Here is a 15,094-nt window from a genome sequence, read left to right on the forward strand (position 1 = left end):
CACCGCGGGTCGGGGGCGGCGCTGGGGCGGAGCACGCCGGCTCTCTCGCGGGAGTGGGACCCGCCCCCGGCTAGGGGCTCACCGCCGCCTCCCAGCCTCTGGTCTCCGGTCGGGGGCTTCCCGCGCTTTCAGCAGACGGGCGGCGGGCTGGGGTCCTTCGGGGGCATCCCGCAGGACACATACAGCACACACAGCAGGGGCACAGGGTGTTCCAGGGGCCACCCGCCTTGAGAGGTTTCATCCCAGACACTGACGAGCTCGGACCCTCCTCCAGAGTTCTTTGGCTCCTTTAACAAGCGGGGTGACCAGGATTTGGGGTGGAGGTGTCTTGGTCCTCAGGCAACTTCCTTCCTTGGGGGGGTGGGGTCCATTTTGGACCAGCAGGGCAGAAGTGGGCTGTGTCCCCAGTCCCTGATGCCTGGGTACACGTGTGTGGGAACGTACTGTGTGCACGTGGGCCAGGGCCAGTGCAGCCTGACATCCTGGAGACTCCAGCAGGGAAACCCATACTCCTGGGGCGGCTGGGGCTCTAGAGAAAAGCACCTTCTCCCCCATCCTTGGGGCTGTGAGGGCCACTTAGGAGCTCCTTAGATCAGTCCAAGGCTTCCCTACGCTGGGTCAGGAGGTCCCAGGTGCTGAAAGGTGAGGCTCATTTAGCCAAACAATTTAGCCCAGGGGTGGGCACCTGGGAAGCCCTCTTCCTCCTCGCACTAGTCTGGGCCTTCTCTTTCATCCAGGGATCTGCAGTGTGCAATGACCATTCATTCAGAAATGGTCATCTGTCCAATGGGGACATGTCCCATTGTCCCCAGGGGAATCCTAATGGAAAAGTCAGATTAGGTGCCCAGGAAGGGTTCAGGGTTCCAGGCAGGTCAGTATGCAGTGACCAGCCTCTCCCAGTGTAGCCAGCACTCCTCGGGGCCACCCTGAGACCAGGTCTTCAGGACAGCTGGCAAGGTTCAGGGGCAGGCGCCAGTGAGAAGGAACAGGCGGGCACAGGTCAAGGGTTTTCTGTCATTTCTTTATTGGGGCGGGGGTGCATCATTCATACGGACCTCTGTGCTGGTCTCTATGTGCACACAGGTATGATGTATACACACATCACACGAGGCCAGAACTCTGGTGGGCTGGGGAGGTAAAGCTCTTTACAAGAGGGTATTAGAAAGAGACCGATTCCAGAGGATAGGTGGTGTCTGAGGCTGTGGCCCCACCCTGGTGAGAAGCCAGCTCTGTCCGAATGCCGGGGTGCAGCTGAGAATGCTGGAAGCCCGGGGGGCTGGGCTGTGAGAGGAGCTTGGGTGGACAGAGCAGCCTCTGTCCCCCTACCCTGCCCTGGGCGGGTGGCCAGAGCCAGCCCTACCCTTGAGTTAGGTCCTCGGACTGTTGGGAAAGGCTCCATGGGACCACTCCGTGGACGCTTCTCCATGCCAGGCCTGTCAGAGGACAACCCTTCGGTCCAGGTGATCCCCACGCCCACTCCGCTGGTGCCTCACTTCCAGATGCTTCTTCTGGACCTTCTCAAAGTGCTGCAGCAGCTCTGCGTAGTCGATACTGGGGGAATCTGCTTTCTGCGACTTGGGGACTGCCTTCAGACTATCTCTGGGGAGAGGAAGCAGAAGGGGCCAGCATCAGTGTCTCAGCACTTGTGGGGGCTGCTGGGGGGCAGGCAGCACCTGGCACAGGAGGGCAGGGCCACAGGCTGGTGGAACTCACCCTCAGGGAGTCTGTCTGCCTCAGGTCCAGCATCCCTTCCCCAACAGCCCCAAGGAGTTGGGGAGCCCGATGAGCATCCCCTCCCCCACAGTTGGTGAGTCAGTCAACACTGCTGCTTGGATATGGCCTTCAGCCTGTGGGCTGGCAACGGAGCCCAGAGTAGGCATTGCATTGAGAAGCATTTCCTGTTTACGAGTGGCTCCCTTTGGGGTGAAAGCCAGGGCTAACAGCCAGCCAGGAAGCCAGCTGGGGCCTGGAAGAGGATCCAGGGATAAAGGGGAGGAGGCAGCCTGGCCCTTTCTCTGGGGCCCAGGCTAGCGCCAGGGACAACAAGGATGGCTAGAGTCTCTACTGGACCCTCAACTTGGCCGGTCAACTGTTTTTGAGTGTTGGGGCCCAGAGGCCTGCAGTCATTCCCTGCCCCCGGGGAAGGAAAGCTAGTGTCAACACTGAGCATGCTGATGGCTCCTACAACTTCTATTGCTACCATCTTCCCCAGCTGCTCTGTACAGCAGCACAGGTTGTACACTGCACAACTCCAATGTGCCTGATGCTCCCTTGTCGTGCAATGTAGTTGCTCTGCTGCCCCCTTCAAGCCCAGTGTTTAGCTTGCCCCTGGGACTAGCTCTCCTTAGGCCCCTGGCCCATTCCTAACCATGCCCCCCGCAGAGTCACATGGTAGACTGCTCCTCCCTCATATAACCTCACTGGCTTAGGGAAGCAGATCTGTGTGGGCTGGCAAGTATCTTCCTCCAGCCCCTGAGGCCTGGTGGCCTTTGGAGCTCTAAGTGAGGGGTCTCATGAAGGCTGTGAGCTGTTCATCCTTGGACCTTCTAAATTCATGAACAGACCCCAATATGGGGTCGGGGTGGGGGGTGTCCAGGCAGCAGCTAAGCACAGGGCATAGACAGACACAGCTCAATAGTAACAATGCCACTTCCTAGCCATTTGACCTTGGACATGTGACTCAGCCTCCTCACCTGTAAAACGGGGTGGCCACAGGAGCCATGCCATGGGGTTGTGGGGATTCCTCCAGACCTAGGTACCTGATCGACGGACAGTGTGGCTACAGCTCTGCCCTGAGGTGAGGCCAGCCAGGGCCCAGCAGCTTGAGGCCTGGGGCACATCCGTTACTCAGTTCATTTTGGGGGAAACACAATTTTGGGGCTTTACCCAAATGGAACTGTCAGTACTGAGCTTGGCCCCTGGTGAGGTACAGGCAACCAACCAATGGTCATAACCTGACAGGCATCGCTGACCACCCACCAGGCTGCTGGGGCAGGACCAGGGGCAGTGGGAATCCTTTCCATGGTTGGGATGCCTCTGGAGTCTGGAGGTGGCCCCCTGCAACCCTACCAGCCTGTTTCCTTCCTGCCTTCCTGTTGAAAGTACCACCTGAAAACACCTTGGCTGGTGGCTGTGGCTGTTTCTTTCCTGGGCCTCAGGCCTTGCCTCGTGAGCTGGGGCTCAGGCAACATTAGTTCAACAAAGATCAAAAGGAGATGAGTGGGGCCTGCTCTAGGGGTGCAGCATTCTGGACTCTGGCTGCTGCTTTCAACTCCTGGGAACAGCGGAGGGGCCTCCCTGTCAGTACTCTGTGGCCCAGGTGCCACTGCCCCAAGAGAGCAACCTGTGCTTCTGAGGAGGCTGAGGGACACCCTGGAACTTGGAACTCTAACTCTAGGGGGTGGCCAGATGCTACCCTAACCCAGGCCTGAAAACATGAGGCCACACAGCTATTTCAAGTAGTCATTTGATGCTGGGCGTCCACGGGTGTGTATGCTGCTCCCTCACACTCCTGGCAAGCCAAAACATTAGGTCCAGAGTAAGGACTGAGATGAGGGGTGTCTGTGGAGATGCCAGCAATGGATGGCAAACCTAAGGTGATATGCAGATGTGGCCACGGTGAGGGTGGGGGTGGGGAAGGAGTGGGCTGCACCTTGCGCTCTGGGCCCTTATGGTAGCAAGTCCTGTCCGCAGTGAGTCAGTCTCTCTTTGGACGGAGCTTTCCTGGCCTGAAGTCTTGGGAGCAGGAAGGGGTGTGTCCTATGGGGCTGGGTAGGGGTCTCCTCTGAGCATGGAGGACAGGGCTCCTCTCCCTGCCTCTCATAGTGGACACGGCCACTGCTCAGGCCTTCACGTTCTCTCCGTGTTCACAATAAACCTCAGACAGTGAATGACTGGGGGATACCCAGCTAGCAGCACAGAGCTGGATTCCAGGACTCAAAGCTGACCCTCTCTCCTGCCACCCCACCCACACACCTGTCACCAGGCTAATGATGGTGTCATCAGCTTTTCTTTCAGAGGATCCCTCCTGCCTCACTGAGGAGATGGTCTCTGAGGAGTGGCCCGCAAGCCTGAGGGAAGCCAGGGTCCCCTAGCCCTGCCGGCGCCTTGAGCACACAGAGGGAGGGGCAAGGACCGCAGCAACTGCCCCAGCTGTTCCAGCTTGCAGGCCTGTCAGGCAACCTGAGGCTGCCCTCCAGCTGCCTGTCCCTCTCAGGGCTGAGACTGTCCTCAGCCCCCTCTCCAGAGTGTGAGCTGTCCCTCTGTGCCCAACTTTGCAATCTGACCCCTCCCCCAGCTGTTCATGAAGCCCCTTCCTCGCCCACTGTTGCCTGCTTGCATCTGGGACAGCTCTGCCTAGGGCCTTGCTAAGAAAGGCTGGGAACCTAGGGCCGTGAAGACCAGTCAGAGCCTCGAGCAACCATTTAGTCCAAATGCTCATTTATGGACACAGAAACCAAGAGCCCGGACAGAGTGTGGGGCCTGCCTGATGTCACATAGCAAATCCCCGGCAGAGCTCGGATCAGATCCTAATCCAGGCCTGTGAACCGTCCACTGACCTGTAGGCTTCTCTACCCAGAGGCCTCAATCCCTTGTTCCGAGACTTCGCTGACTGACCATGGGATATTCTGAGGGAATTCTCATTTTCCTAGCTTCCCTCTGCCAATTTGCTCTACCCGGGCTTGGGGTACGCAGAGAGGGTCTGACTACTCTAAGAAAAGGAGATGTAACGGGCAGAACTTGGAGAGGAGACTTGCCCTTAGCATTGTAGTGTAGGGTCCGTGGCCCGGCCCAGCGGCCTCCTCTAGGAAGGCAGGCTGGTTCCCAGGGGGAAACCAGAGGTCACAGGGAAGCAGTCCTTCCTGCCCCCTTGTCCCCTTCAGCTGCACCTTCCTTCCTAAGTGCCTGCCAGGGCGACCCTAATGCCCATTGGGTATTAGAAAGGCCAGTGTAGAGGCAAGGCCTGGTGTGGCTTCAGGGCCTCTCTCCAAATGCAAACCCAACTCCATGGCTACTCCCTGCTCCCCTGGGGATTACCCGCTGACACCATGAGCAGCTGGGACAGTGCCTAGCACTGCCACCCTGAAGAGCTGCAGTTTGGGGAGAGGGTCGGGGAGGCAGGAGCTGGGCCTTGGCCCAGGGACCTCACTTGCTAAGGGCTCAAGCCCCTCCAGCTGGCCTGGGGCAGACAACTAGTGAGGTGCCCACACCCAGGCTCTGGAGAGGCCAGGCTGGGTGGGAGGGGTGGTACGGAGGGCACAAGGGCTCGGATCGCATTCGGGACCCCAAGTGCCAGGCAGGCCCATCTCAAGGCTGCCTGCATGCATCCCAAGGGCAAAGGCCGAAGGCCCTGCGAGGGAGCGAGGCGCCAGGCCTGCCGAGTGGCTCCAACAGCCTGGGAGGGAATTCTAGACACACAGGGCATCTGATGCAAGCTGGGTGCGCTCCATTCAGCGTAAATCTTCTCAGTGGCTCTGCTTGTTTCCATGGCGACCTGACAAGTGAAATTTTCCATCTCGGATGCCAAATGCCTGTGGATGAGGCAAAGCCTCCAAGGGTTACCAAATATAGACACGGCCCAACAGGCTCTGGGGGCCGGGCCAGTAGTGGATTCGGGTGGGAGCCTGGACCGCCCCCACCACTGGGGCTGCAGCCCCTGCCAGAGCTGCCATGCTGGGCCCCTCGGTGGAGGTGTCTAGGACCTGTTCTCGGGGGCAGGACCCAAGCAGTGAAGCCACGGGTACACTCCTACCTCCCACCCACCCAGGAGGGACTGGGCAGGTCCCAGCAATGCCGGGGTCTTCAGGAGCCCAGGTCTGAGCCTCTCCCACAGACGGAGGGGAGTTTCTCTCTAGGGGCCTCTAAGTGACTGCAACACGCCTTCTGATTTTTTAGATTAACTCAACCCTGGTTGCTTAGAGGGTATCACTACCACTTACCACTTACTCCCAGAATTCCCCAGCCTGGAGTTCTGATATGGAAATGAGAGGCCCAAGGGCCAGGTGGCTGTGGGGTGGACAGGGTCCACAGTGACACAGGGGTGTGACGCTGAGGTAAGGGAGACCCCCATGGAGGCAGAGGGCAGCAGTCCCGCCCAGCACTTACTCGGTCTGCAGCAGCTCAGGGTTAGGCACGCACTGGAGCCGGTGGGAGAGCAGCTGGAAGGCGCTGCTCTGGGGCAGCAGCATGAGCAGGCCGTACAGGGCCTTGATCAGGTATGGGTTGTTCTTCACATCCAGCAGCTGCAGGCGCAGATCTACGGGAGGGCAGAGGTCAGGGGTCAGGGCCTGGCACGGCCCTACCCTACCCCTTAGGCTGACTAGGAGAGGGCCAGCCAGGTGGCTGTGGTTCGAGCAAGGGGCACTCCTCAACAGCCAGATGCCTGCCCCTCCTCCAGCAGCACTTAGCTGTCCCCATGATCTCACTGTTCTTTCTTCCCACCTACCCACCTGCCCATCTGTCTGATCTTCCCAACAGTCACCTCAGCCTGGCGACTCCCAACCTGCTGCTGGGCCTAGACCCTGCCCCCACACTCACTGCCTCCCTGGTAACGAGGGGGCTTGGGGCCTGCAGTGTACCAGATTCCCTGGTCTGCTCCACACGTGCCAGCACAAGAGAGTTATAAATAGGGTGAGCTGGAGAGAAAGACTGGATTAGGACAGCTTTGAGGGAGGGCAGGATGGAAAAATGCTTTTGTGTGTGGCTTAAACACAAACCAAGCCAGGAGTGTCTCTGGTAGGGGCTTTGGGAAACCCACCTCAGATACCAGCCCTGCCCAGCACCCCCACCCGACGGGAGGAGATGCACCCTGGGTCCTGCCCAGCACCCATCCCAACTAAACAGGGCCATGCTTCTCTCCTCTGAACCCCTCCAGGAGAGTCACCGGCTTCTCCCTCCTGTGTGTCTAGGCCCAGTGCGGGGTACCCTTTCTGGAGGATGAGACCCCTCTTCTGGAGAGGCCATGTGACCCAGCAGCAGCTGTGCAGGGGCTGGGGTCACCCTGGAAGAGGATGCCACCAGGCCTTGGGGCCAGGGAGAAGCAGGGGGCTTCCTGCAGCCCCTCCCCTTGCCCTAGGAGGCAGGAGCCACCAGTGTGGACCTGAGCAGTCACCCCCAGTTGCCCGTAGCAACTCCAGCAGAAGTGTGGGCCTATTTTGAGTCCAGTCTCTCCCCTGGGCCCTGGGGAAGCTGGGGCTTTCGGACCAAGCCAGCTATCAGTGGGGTCCAGGCAACCTGGCGTTGGAATGGGTGCTGGGCAGGACCAGGCTGCATCTGTTGTGGTCACCCAACAAAGCCCTGGGCCTAGAGAGAAGATGTTTGTGGCTTTTCTAGGGTCAGGCTGGACCTAGGGTGTTGTGCCTGGATGCCCTTGGGGAAGTGAGATGTCAGGTCAGGGGCCACTTGGGACAGGCTTTGGTGTTCTCTGCTGGGAAAAGGGTCTCCCTCCACAACTGTGTCTCCCGGGCATCTACCAGAGTGGTGCCTGGCTGTTTGGAGAAGCTGCCTTCTCTTTGGATGGGAGCAAGGGGGAGGGGCCTCTGCATCTGCCTTTGGGCTCCAGGGCGAAGGCCGATAGGCTCAGCCTGAATAGGTCAGAGGTGCTGCCAGAGAGTAGGAGGCCTGGGTGGCTTGCTCCGCAAGAAGGTGGCCACCGGCAGCACTGCCTCCCGGCTTACTTCCCCACCGCCCCGTAAGCACGCGAGTTTCATTCAGAGCCGCCTGCTCTGGGTGAAGGCGTTGCATGTGTTGAGGCGCCAAGAGCTGTGCTCGCCCCAGCCAGCTGCCACTTTTGCACATTTAGCCTGGGTGTTACAATCAGGCAGCTCCCGCCCATTAGCTCCCCGCCAATGCCAGCTCTGCTTTGCAGAGATGAGTGTGTGGCTCCTGGGTACACAGGAGCACCAGCAGGTGGGCCCAGGGTCCCCACGGCTCCTAAGAGCCAGGGCAGAGGGCGCCATGCTTGCGGGGGTGGGGTGGGCTGCCCACCTGTCCCGACAGCACTGCTCTAGTTCTCCCTGGCAGGGATGGTACTAACTTTCAGGTGGGTTTTGCTGTCAGCGCTGGTGTGTCCAGGAGCCCCACCGGGAGGCACACGGGCAGGAGCCATATGTGTCCCAGCCCTGCTCCATCTGGTCTCAGCTCTGCCATCCCCAGCCTTACATTCCTGACATTCTAGAGCATCCCTGGGGTGACTGCACTCCCTCCCTCCTCCTTCCCTCCTCTCCGAGGGCGGCTTCACCCCTGCCTCATGCCAAGCCAGCCCAAGGCCAGAGGCAGGGCCCTTACATGTGAAGATGGGGCACTCGATCAGCTGTACCAGCTTGTCCACCTCCGTGAGGAAATCCACAGTGACCTCCAGGTCCCCGCTGGGTGGGCAGTCAAGGAACGTCTGCCCACTGGGCCATGACAACCTATATTTGTGAGGGGCCTCAGCCGGGGGGGCAAGTGAAGAGCTGGCGCTTGACCCAGCAGCTCAGAACACCTCTCCTGCCACCAGGCCCGGGTTCCGAGCACAGAACCTGCTTCTGCCCAAGTTACAGCGTTCAGCACACGAAGGATGTTAGTCTATTCTTTTTGCCTTTGTGTCCCTCTAAGTGAAAAGTGGCACAGCTGTCCCCCTTGCACGAGCACTCCGGTTCTGCTCTGGCAGCTCTCTCCCAGTGCCTTCTGGGCTCTGAAAGGCTCTGATCACGGCGCTGCAGCCTGTGGGGGAGGACTGGGCAGGAAAGGCCCCTGCTCCTGCCTGAGTGGACGCCCGTTAGCAAGGCCAAGAGCAGGGCTGCGGCAGGCATATGGCCCGTGATGCCTGGCTCACAGCAGTGGCTGACAGGAGCAAATCTAAGTTGTGGAAGGCGAGCAGGCACCTGGGGAGCCAGGCAAGGCCACAGCTCATCCTCAGTGCAGACATCTCAGGGCCTCTTTCCTTAGCCTCCAGCTCCTGGCCCATCACGGAAGGAGGGCAATCGGGCACCCTAAGAAGCGCTCTTATCCAGGCCCACAAGCCAGGCATTCACAAAAGAGGCTGGTTTGCTTGATCACGGATGCCTTTCGCTGAGGCAGGTTCTGAGGCACGCTGGGGTCTTCCCTCTTCCTGAGGCCTCCTGTTCAGCCCGCTTCTCCCTACTGTGTCATCTGCTGAACCTGCTGGGCTCTGGCTCTGTGGCCCCCGAACGTCTCTGGGCTACTCACCAGCAGCACTGCCGTCATTCAGCTCAAGCCCACAGGCCTCCCCTGCACCTGCCTGCTGCAGCCCAACAGCCTTCCTTGCTCCCAGGCCTCCTCTCTCGCCCCACCCCCGGCCAAGACGGAGCCATCGTGAGCAGAGCGCACTCCTGCCTGTCCCCCCGAGCACCTGCACCTACACAGTCTGCTCAGCCTCTATCCCCAACTCAGAAGGTTTCTCCAGGGCCAGCGCCCCTCAATGAGGCCGCAGATGACCCCTCCCCCTGCCCATGTGGGTTCTGATACCACCAGCCTGAGGGCAGGAGTATGGGTATCAGCCATGGTGGGCGGGAAGGGGACACGCTCAGTGAGTGAAGGATACAACTTCTGGATGAGGTCGTAGGCATGCCGATAGTTCTGGGTGAGGAAGCAGAGGGACACGGTGGTGACCGGGTTGTGGCACCAGGAGCGGTACAGGCAGCAGAACAGGTTCTGGCTCTCCTAAGGGGGAGACGTGTGAGCAGTTAACAGAGACCCTGCTCCTCCCCACCAGCTCCTCCCCACCAGCTCCTCCCCACCAGCTCCTCCCCACCCGTGGTCCATGTAGGGACCTGAGAGGGAAGGGCCACAGCCTGAGACCCAGGCTCCTTTCGGAACGCCAGGAGCCAGATCAGCTCCCTGAGCTGTTTGGCAGTCCAGTTGGGAACAAGCTGTCACAAAGGAAACGCTGACAGTTCTTCCTCAGACCCTGTCATTACTCGTGGTCCCACAGAGCCACGTGGTGGTGGCTGCAGGGCCTGGTGGGGAGTGAGCCTGTCCCTTGTGCTGGCATTTCTGCCCTCGGCAAATAATAGTAACTGTCCTCTCCAGGACCCTGCTGGGCTGGAAGGGGGTGTAACAGGAGGTGCAGAGTACGGGTGAAGAAAATGTTTCCTCAGGGCCCAGGCTCTCCCTGCAGCGCCTCCTCTCATCCTCAAATACCATATCTCCTCCCTCCTTTGTGGCCCACCTTGCACTTGGGAACAAGCCCAGGAGCTGAGCCCACATTTGGGGGAGCCCCTGCCCTGAGGAAAATTCTTAAAGCCTCTGCGAATGTCTGAAAGGAACCACAGGAAGCAGGCAGGGGTGTGGTCTGGATCGTTCTGAGCAGCTTGGCCCCAGATGCCCTCAGACCAGGCTTGATGTCCCTGAGACTCCCTGAGTGGGGGCGGAGGCAGGGTCTGAGCTGGGGGTGGTGGCCACAGCCCCGATTTGGGAACGAAAGCCCTGGAGCCCCTGGCATATCCAGGATGGTGGCCATCCCTGGAGGCTCTCTGCAGCTCAGCCCCTGGCCCCGGGCTGACCATATCCCCCAGAGCAGGATGGCAGGATGCTGAGCACCTCCCTGCTCTCTGAGCAGCCCTGCTGGGTCCTCACCCAAAGCCTGGGACAGGCAGTGCTGTGACACTCTGGCTTCCGACAAGGCGCCTTGTGAGACAGCTGTGTCTGACTGTGGGGGGTGGGGGGACAGGGCCAAGGAGGAGAGCAGTGTACTTGATACCCGGAGTGACAACCTCGAGGCCTGACCCTGACAGGATGGCATCGCCCAGTGGCCATGACCCTACTGGGTCCCACCACAAGGGCCCAGAACTGAACCCACTCTGTGTGGAAGGGGGCAGTTCCAGGGTGGGAGTGGGGTGTCATGAGTGGAAAAGGCACAGCCTTTGATGGGTCAGGGAGGGCATGTGGAGCCTACAGAAGAGCACAGAGCCTTCTGTGGGCAGAGACCTTTGCAGCTCTGGCTCCATGGAAACCAGCTGTGACTCACACCCATGGCTGGTGCTTATGTGTAGCCAACACAGGGGCATCTGTATTTTACAATGGACCAGGGAACTCTCCAATTTCATCCTGTCTGCTCCCCGACAATCCCCGGGGACTGAGGCGTGGGCTGGCACGGCTGAGTACACACGTGCATGCAGGATTAAATCCAGGGCCAGGGCCCATGGACACAAGTACCAGAGTCTTCAGGTCCTTGAGCTGGTTTCTCAGCTGGAAGAGCTCTGTGGAGGTGAGCAGGATAGTGTTGAGGGTGTGGACCATGGTCGAGGCAAACTTGAGGTCTTCCTCTCGGAGTAGGATGTCTGCCATTGAGTGAAAGATGTTCTCTGCGTTTAGCAGGAGGCACAGCTGCCTGGAAAGTAGGCAAAGCAGAAGTTATGGAAACCTCTGGGCCCACCTGAGGACCCTCTCCTTGGTCTTTCAGCATCCTGAGGAAACCGGCTTTTTCCTGGGGCTGGTGTGAGGCCCTGGTTCTAAGGTTTGTCGGGGGACATTAGGGCGTTGCTCACAGCGGGCCTGGCTCCAAGCCTCCCCAAATCACTCACCTTGGCCCAGCAACTCCCGAGCCCCACCGACTGCATGTATTACCCTGCTCTGCCCCAGGCCAGGAAGCAGAGTTCTGAGAGACACAGCTGGGCCTCTGGCTGTCAATATTGCCAGAGGACCCCGCGCTACCTTCCTGATTTCCCACACACCACTGCACTCCCTGTCCCCTTCCCGGCTTTACTTTTCTGGAGACCTTATCTTCATCTGACAAATCCTCCTCAGGCTAGTCATGAGAGCCCTCTTGGTCAGGAACTTGTTTGTGCTGTTCATGGCTGCACCCCCACCCTAGCCTGGAGCGGGGGCTCAGGAGGACTTTTGTGAGGAGAACAAACCTTATGACAACCCTGAGTTTTATCTTTGCTGTTCAGACGATGAAGCTCTGGTGCAGGGAGGCAAAGACTTGACCAAAGTCATGGGATTAGTGAGTCTCGGGGAGGGTGGGGTACGTCTTGGGCGTGCTGGAAAGGAGCCCCCATTTTATAAACAGGAAAACAGCGAACCCAGAGAATGAAGAAAAACAGTTTTTCCAGGGTCCCTGGGCCGAGGTGACATTAATAGTAACAGGTCGGTCTTAAGGTCAGGCTTGGAGGAAGGCTGTCGACCTCCTGAGTTTGCCCCTGTGCCCACGGAGGCCTGGCCTTGAAGGGGTGAGTAGGCCCCCCTGTTAGGAGTCCAGGTTTCCTGAGGCTCCGGCCACCAAAGAAGAAGCAGGCACGGGCTGTGCCCGAGAGGGCAAGTGGTTGGTGCGGAGGGTGGGGTGGTCCCTGAGCTCCTGGCTGCGGGGCTGGTGCCAGCACGGTGCTCCCTCCTGTCTCCCGTCTGTCCGCCTGACTCCAAGTCTCTGCTCCAGGGAGGCGCCACAGGCCAGACCTGGGGCTGGAGGGGACAAGTGTCTGAGGCCTTAAGGTCTTGTGTGCTGAACATGAACCACATTTGGAGCCAACATGCCAGAAACATGTCCATCCCAGGTCACTGAACTCGCAGTAAACTCAGCATTATCAGGGACTGGTTTCCTGCTTCCCTCTGAATACCAGCCATGCCTTGGGGCCAGGCTGGACAAGATTCCTCCCCACCCCAGGCCCGGAAAAATCCGAGAGCATTTGGTAACAGCGAGGCCAAACCACGAAGTGCAAACAGTGGGCAGGCAGGCTCCAGCCTAGGCCCAGCTGGAACCAGCAGACTCCGGGCAAGAAACCGCCAGAGAAATCGAAACAAGGCTGTTAGGGGATGGGGTGTGTGTGGGGAGAGAGCGCGGGTACCAGGGCTTTGCCATTGCCTGGGGGGCTCCCCTGCTCACCTGGTGTGGGTGGGGGGTGGGGAGGAGAGTGGGGGGCCCAGAGCCTGGTACTCCTGACCAGCTGTGTGACCCAATGTTTATGCAATAATATCTTTACCCCAGTTGGGGTAATACAATGGGGCTACTGAGATGGCTGTTGCCAAGACTGGGGACAAATTGCATGGGATGCACTGTATATGGCGAATGGGACCCCTGGTTGGGTACCCCAGTGGTACCATGGATGGGAATGACAGCCAGCTCACAGGAGGAAGCCTTGCCCTTAGGTGGAGTGCAGAGAGCACTCCCTGTCCCCTGCTGGTCCTCCCATCCCTAGATGAGCCCTGTCTCCAGGGCTGTGGAAGAGAAATGTTCCAGAAGGGCAGGCCAGGGAGGAAGGGGAGCATTCTGACAAATGGCCACAAATGCCCGTCGCCTGCAGCTGCCGCCGTCTCCATGACAGAGGCCAACAGCTGAGGCAGCTGCCAGGCAGCACTCTCCTGGGACACAGGCCGGTGGGGACCTACAAGCAGCTGGGGGGCAGGGGTGGGGCTGTCACGTGAGGAAGGCTGGGGAGGGTGTGGAGGGACTGGCAGTCAGGAGAGGAGGGCGCGAGGCGTCCGGGGAACACAGGTCAGGGACGGCAGTGTTCTGGACGTGCTCTTCTCCTGGCCCCGAGCGACGACACTCTCCTCATCGACTGCTCCTTTTCCGCTAGTGCTGCCAGAGCTCTTCTGCTCTCCCTAGTCTGTGTTTCCTGGTGTCCACATCTGGTCCCAAGAATATTTTCAAAGCTGTGTCTAAATCCATGAGCCCCACATGTGCCTCTGGAGCCCCCACTGAGCTCTGGATGGCACAGCCACCTGCCCGGTGGGTAGCCCTGCATGGCTGCCCAACCAGCATTTCAAACTTGGCAGGGCCACAGCACAACTCTTGGTTTCTCCCTAGACGTGGGTTCCCCAGCTTTTCCCATCTCAGGAAATGGTGTCACTGCCCACCCAGCTGCTCCAGGCCCAACGAGGAAGCCATCCTTGATCACCTGGGCCGTGTGTCAGGGCCACTCAGGGTACATCCTGCCTCCTCCTGGCCCACCCTGGGGCAAGCATCTGCCATTTCTTGCCTGGTCAACTCCAGGCTGGTTTCTAATAGGTTTCCCTGCCTCTTCTCTGACCCCCAGAATTCACCTTCTACTCACCAAATGGGACACTCCTTAAACAGTTCTAATCAGAGCACGGCACTCCCCAGTGGCTTCACACAAGATCCAAATACAACCAGCTCCAGGATCTCACACTCTGGTCAGTTCCTCTTCCATCTCAGCTCTTATGATTCCTCCCTTACTCACGACGCGCTGGTCTCCTGTACTTCCTCCTGGCCTGGAAAGCTCTGCTTAGGGCCTGGCACTCAGGAGCTGCTCAGAAATTCCTGTTGAGCGTTACTGTGTGGTGGAACCAGGCACATGTCTATCAAGTTTCACGGACGGGCCCTGGGACATTCTTACGCTCAGCATGTCCCCTGTGCGCACCACAGCCTGGTCTGCAGAGAGCGCTGCCGTGAGGTCACATCTTTGCCCTTATCACCCAGGGCCTGGCTGCCCTGCCCAGGGAGACCCAGGGGGCTTCTTGCCAAGTCCTCACATAACCCTGGCCAGGGGGTCCTATCACCCCTGTGCAGAGGACCCACCACCAGTCACCGCCGACCAGGGGAACAGGAAGGGAGGATCCAGACCCAGCAGGCACCTTCGAGAACCTGAGCCCCTCCTTACTGCTCTGCCTCCTTGTGCCTGTCATAGGCGGGCACTGGGGGCTGTCCCCACCCAGTGGGGCTGGCAGATGGCTGCCGAGCAGGGCTGCTGCGTCATCACTTCTCTGTTGAGCCCCGGCCTGGCTTGAGCTCCCTGCCTAGCTCTCTAGCATAGCATCCATAATGGAACACAGCTTGCAAGCATTAAACATTTGCCCATATTTTTAATACCTATATTAAAGTGCTATTCATCATGAGACAATGGCTTGGAAATGCTTGGGGACAAGGCAGAGAGGCAGGGCACGAGGGATTCTGGGTGGGGTCTGGGAGGGCACATCTACCTTCGGGGTAGGGCAGGGTCCTATGTGTGTGCCCTGAACTCACACTCCGACCAGAGCCCCCGGGTGGGGCTCTGCCTTCATCTCCTCATGTCTCCTGCTGCTTGACTGGACAGCTGTTCCCCTACTTCCGGATCTGGGTTCTTACCAGGGAGGGAATCGTTCTCTTTGGTCCCTCTGTCACATACCAGAAGCTCTCAGGGGAGGAACCCGTCCT

At 59.3% G+C, this 15,094-nt stretch overlaps 1 protein-coding gene across 1 annotated transcript in view; it reads right to left on the reverse strand.

The window, feature by feature from the left end:
* Positions 1-1,002: 1,002 nt before the first annotated feature.
* VAC14 (VAC14 component of PIKFYVE complex) overlaps positions 1,003-15,094 on the reverse strand; it is a 94,256-nt gene continuing 80,164 nt past the window's right edge. Inside the window, exons 15-19 of the mRNA XM_019757655.3 lie at positions 11,158-11,332; positions 9,545-9,663; positions 8,287-8,366; positions 6,106-6,256; positions 1,003-1,599 (exon numbers count right to left, since the gene is read on the reverse strand). Coding sequence (XP_019613214.1) covers positions 1,437-1,599; positions 6,106-6,256; positions 8,287-8,366; positions 9,545-9,663; positions 11,158-11,332 — 688 coding nt within the window. The 3' untranslated portion in view covers positions 1,003-1,436. The remainder of the gene's footprint in view (positions 1,600-6,105; positions 6,257-8,286; positions 8,367-9,544; positions 9,664-11,157; positions 11,333-15,094) is intronic.

This window comes from Rhinolophus sinicus, chromosome 8, assembly GCF_057876585.1.
Source record: "Rhinolophus sinicus isolate RSI-liver-muscle chromosome 8, RSI-T2T, whole genome shotgun sequence".
Taxonomy (NCBI): Eukaryota; Metazoa; Chordata; class Mammalia; order Chiroptera; family Rhinolophidae; genus Rhinolophus; species Rhinolophus sinicus.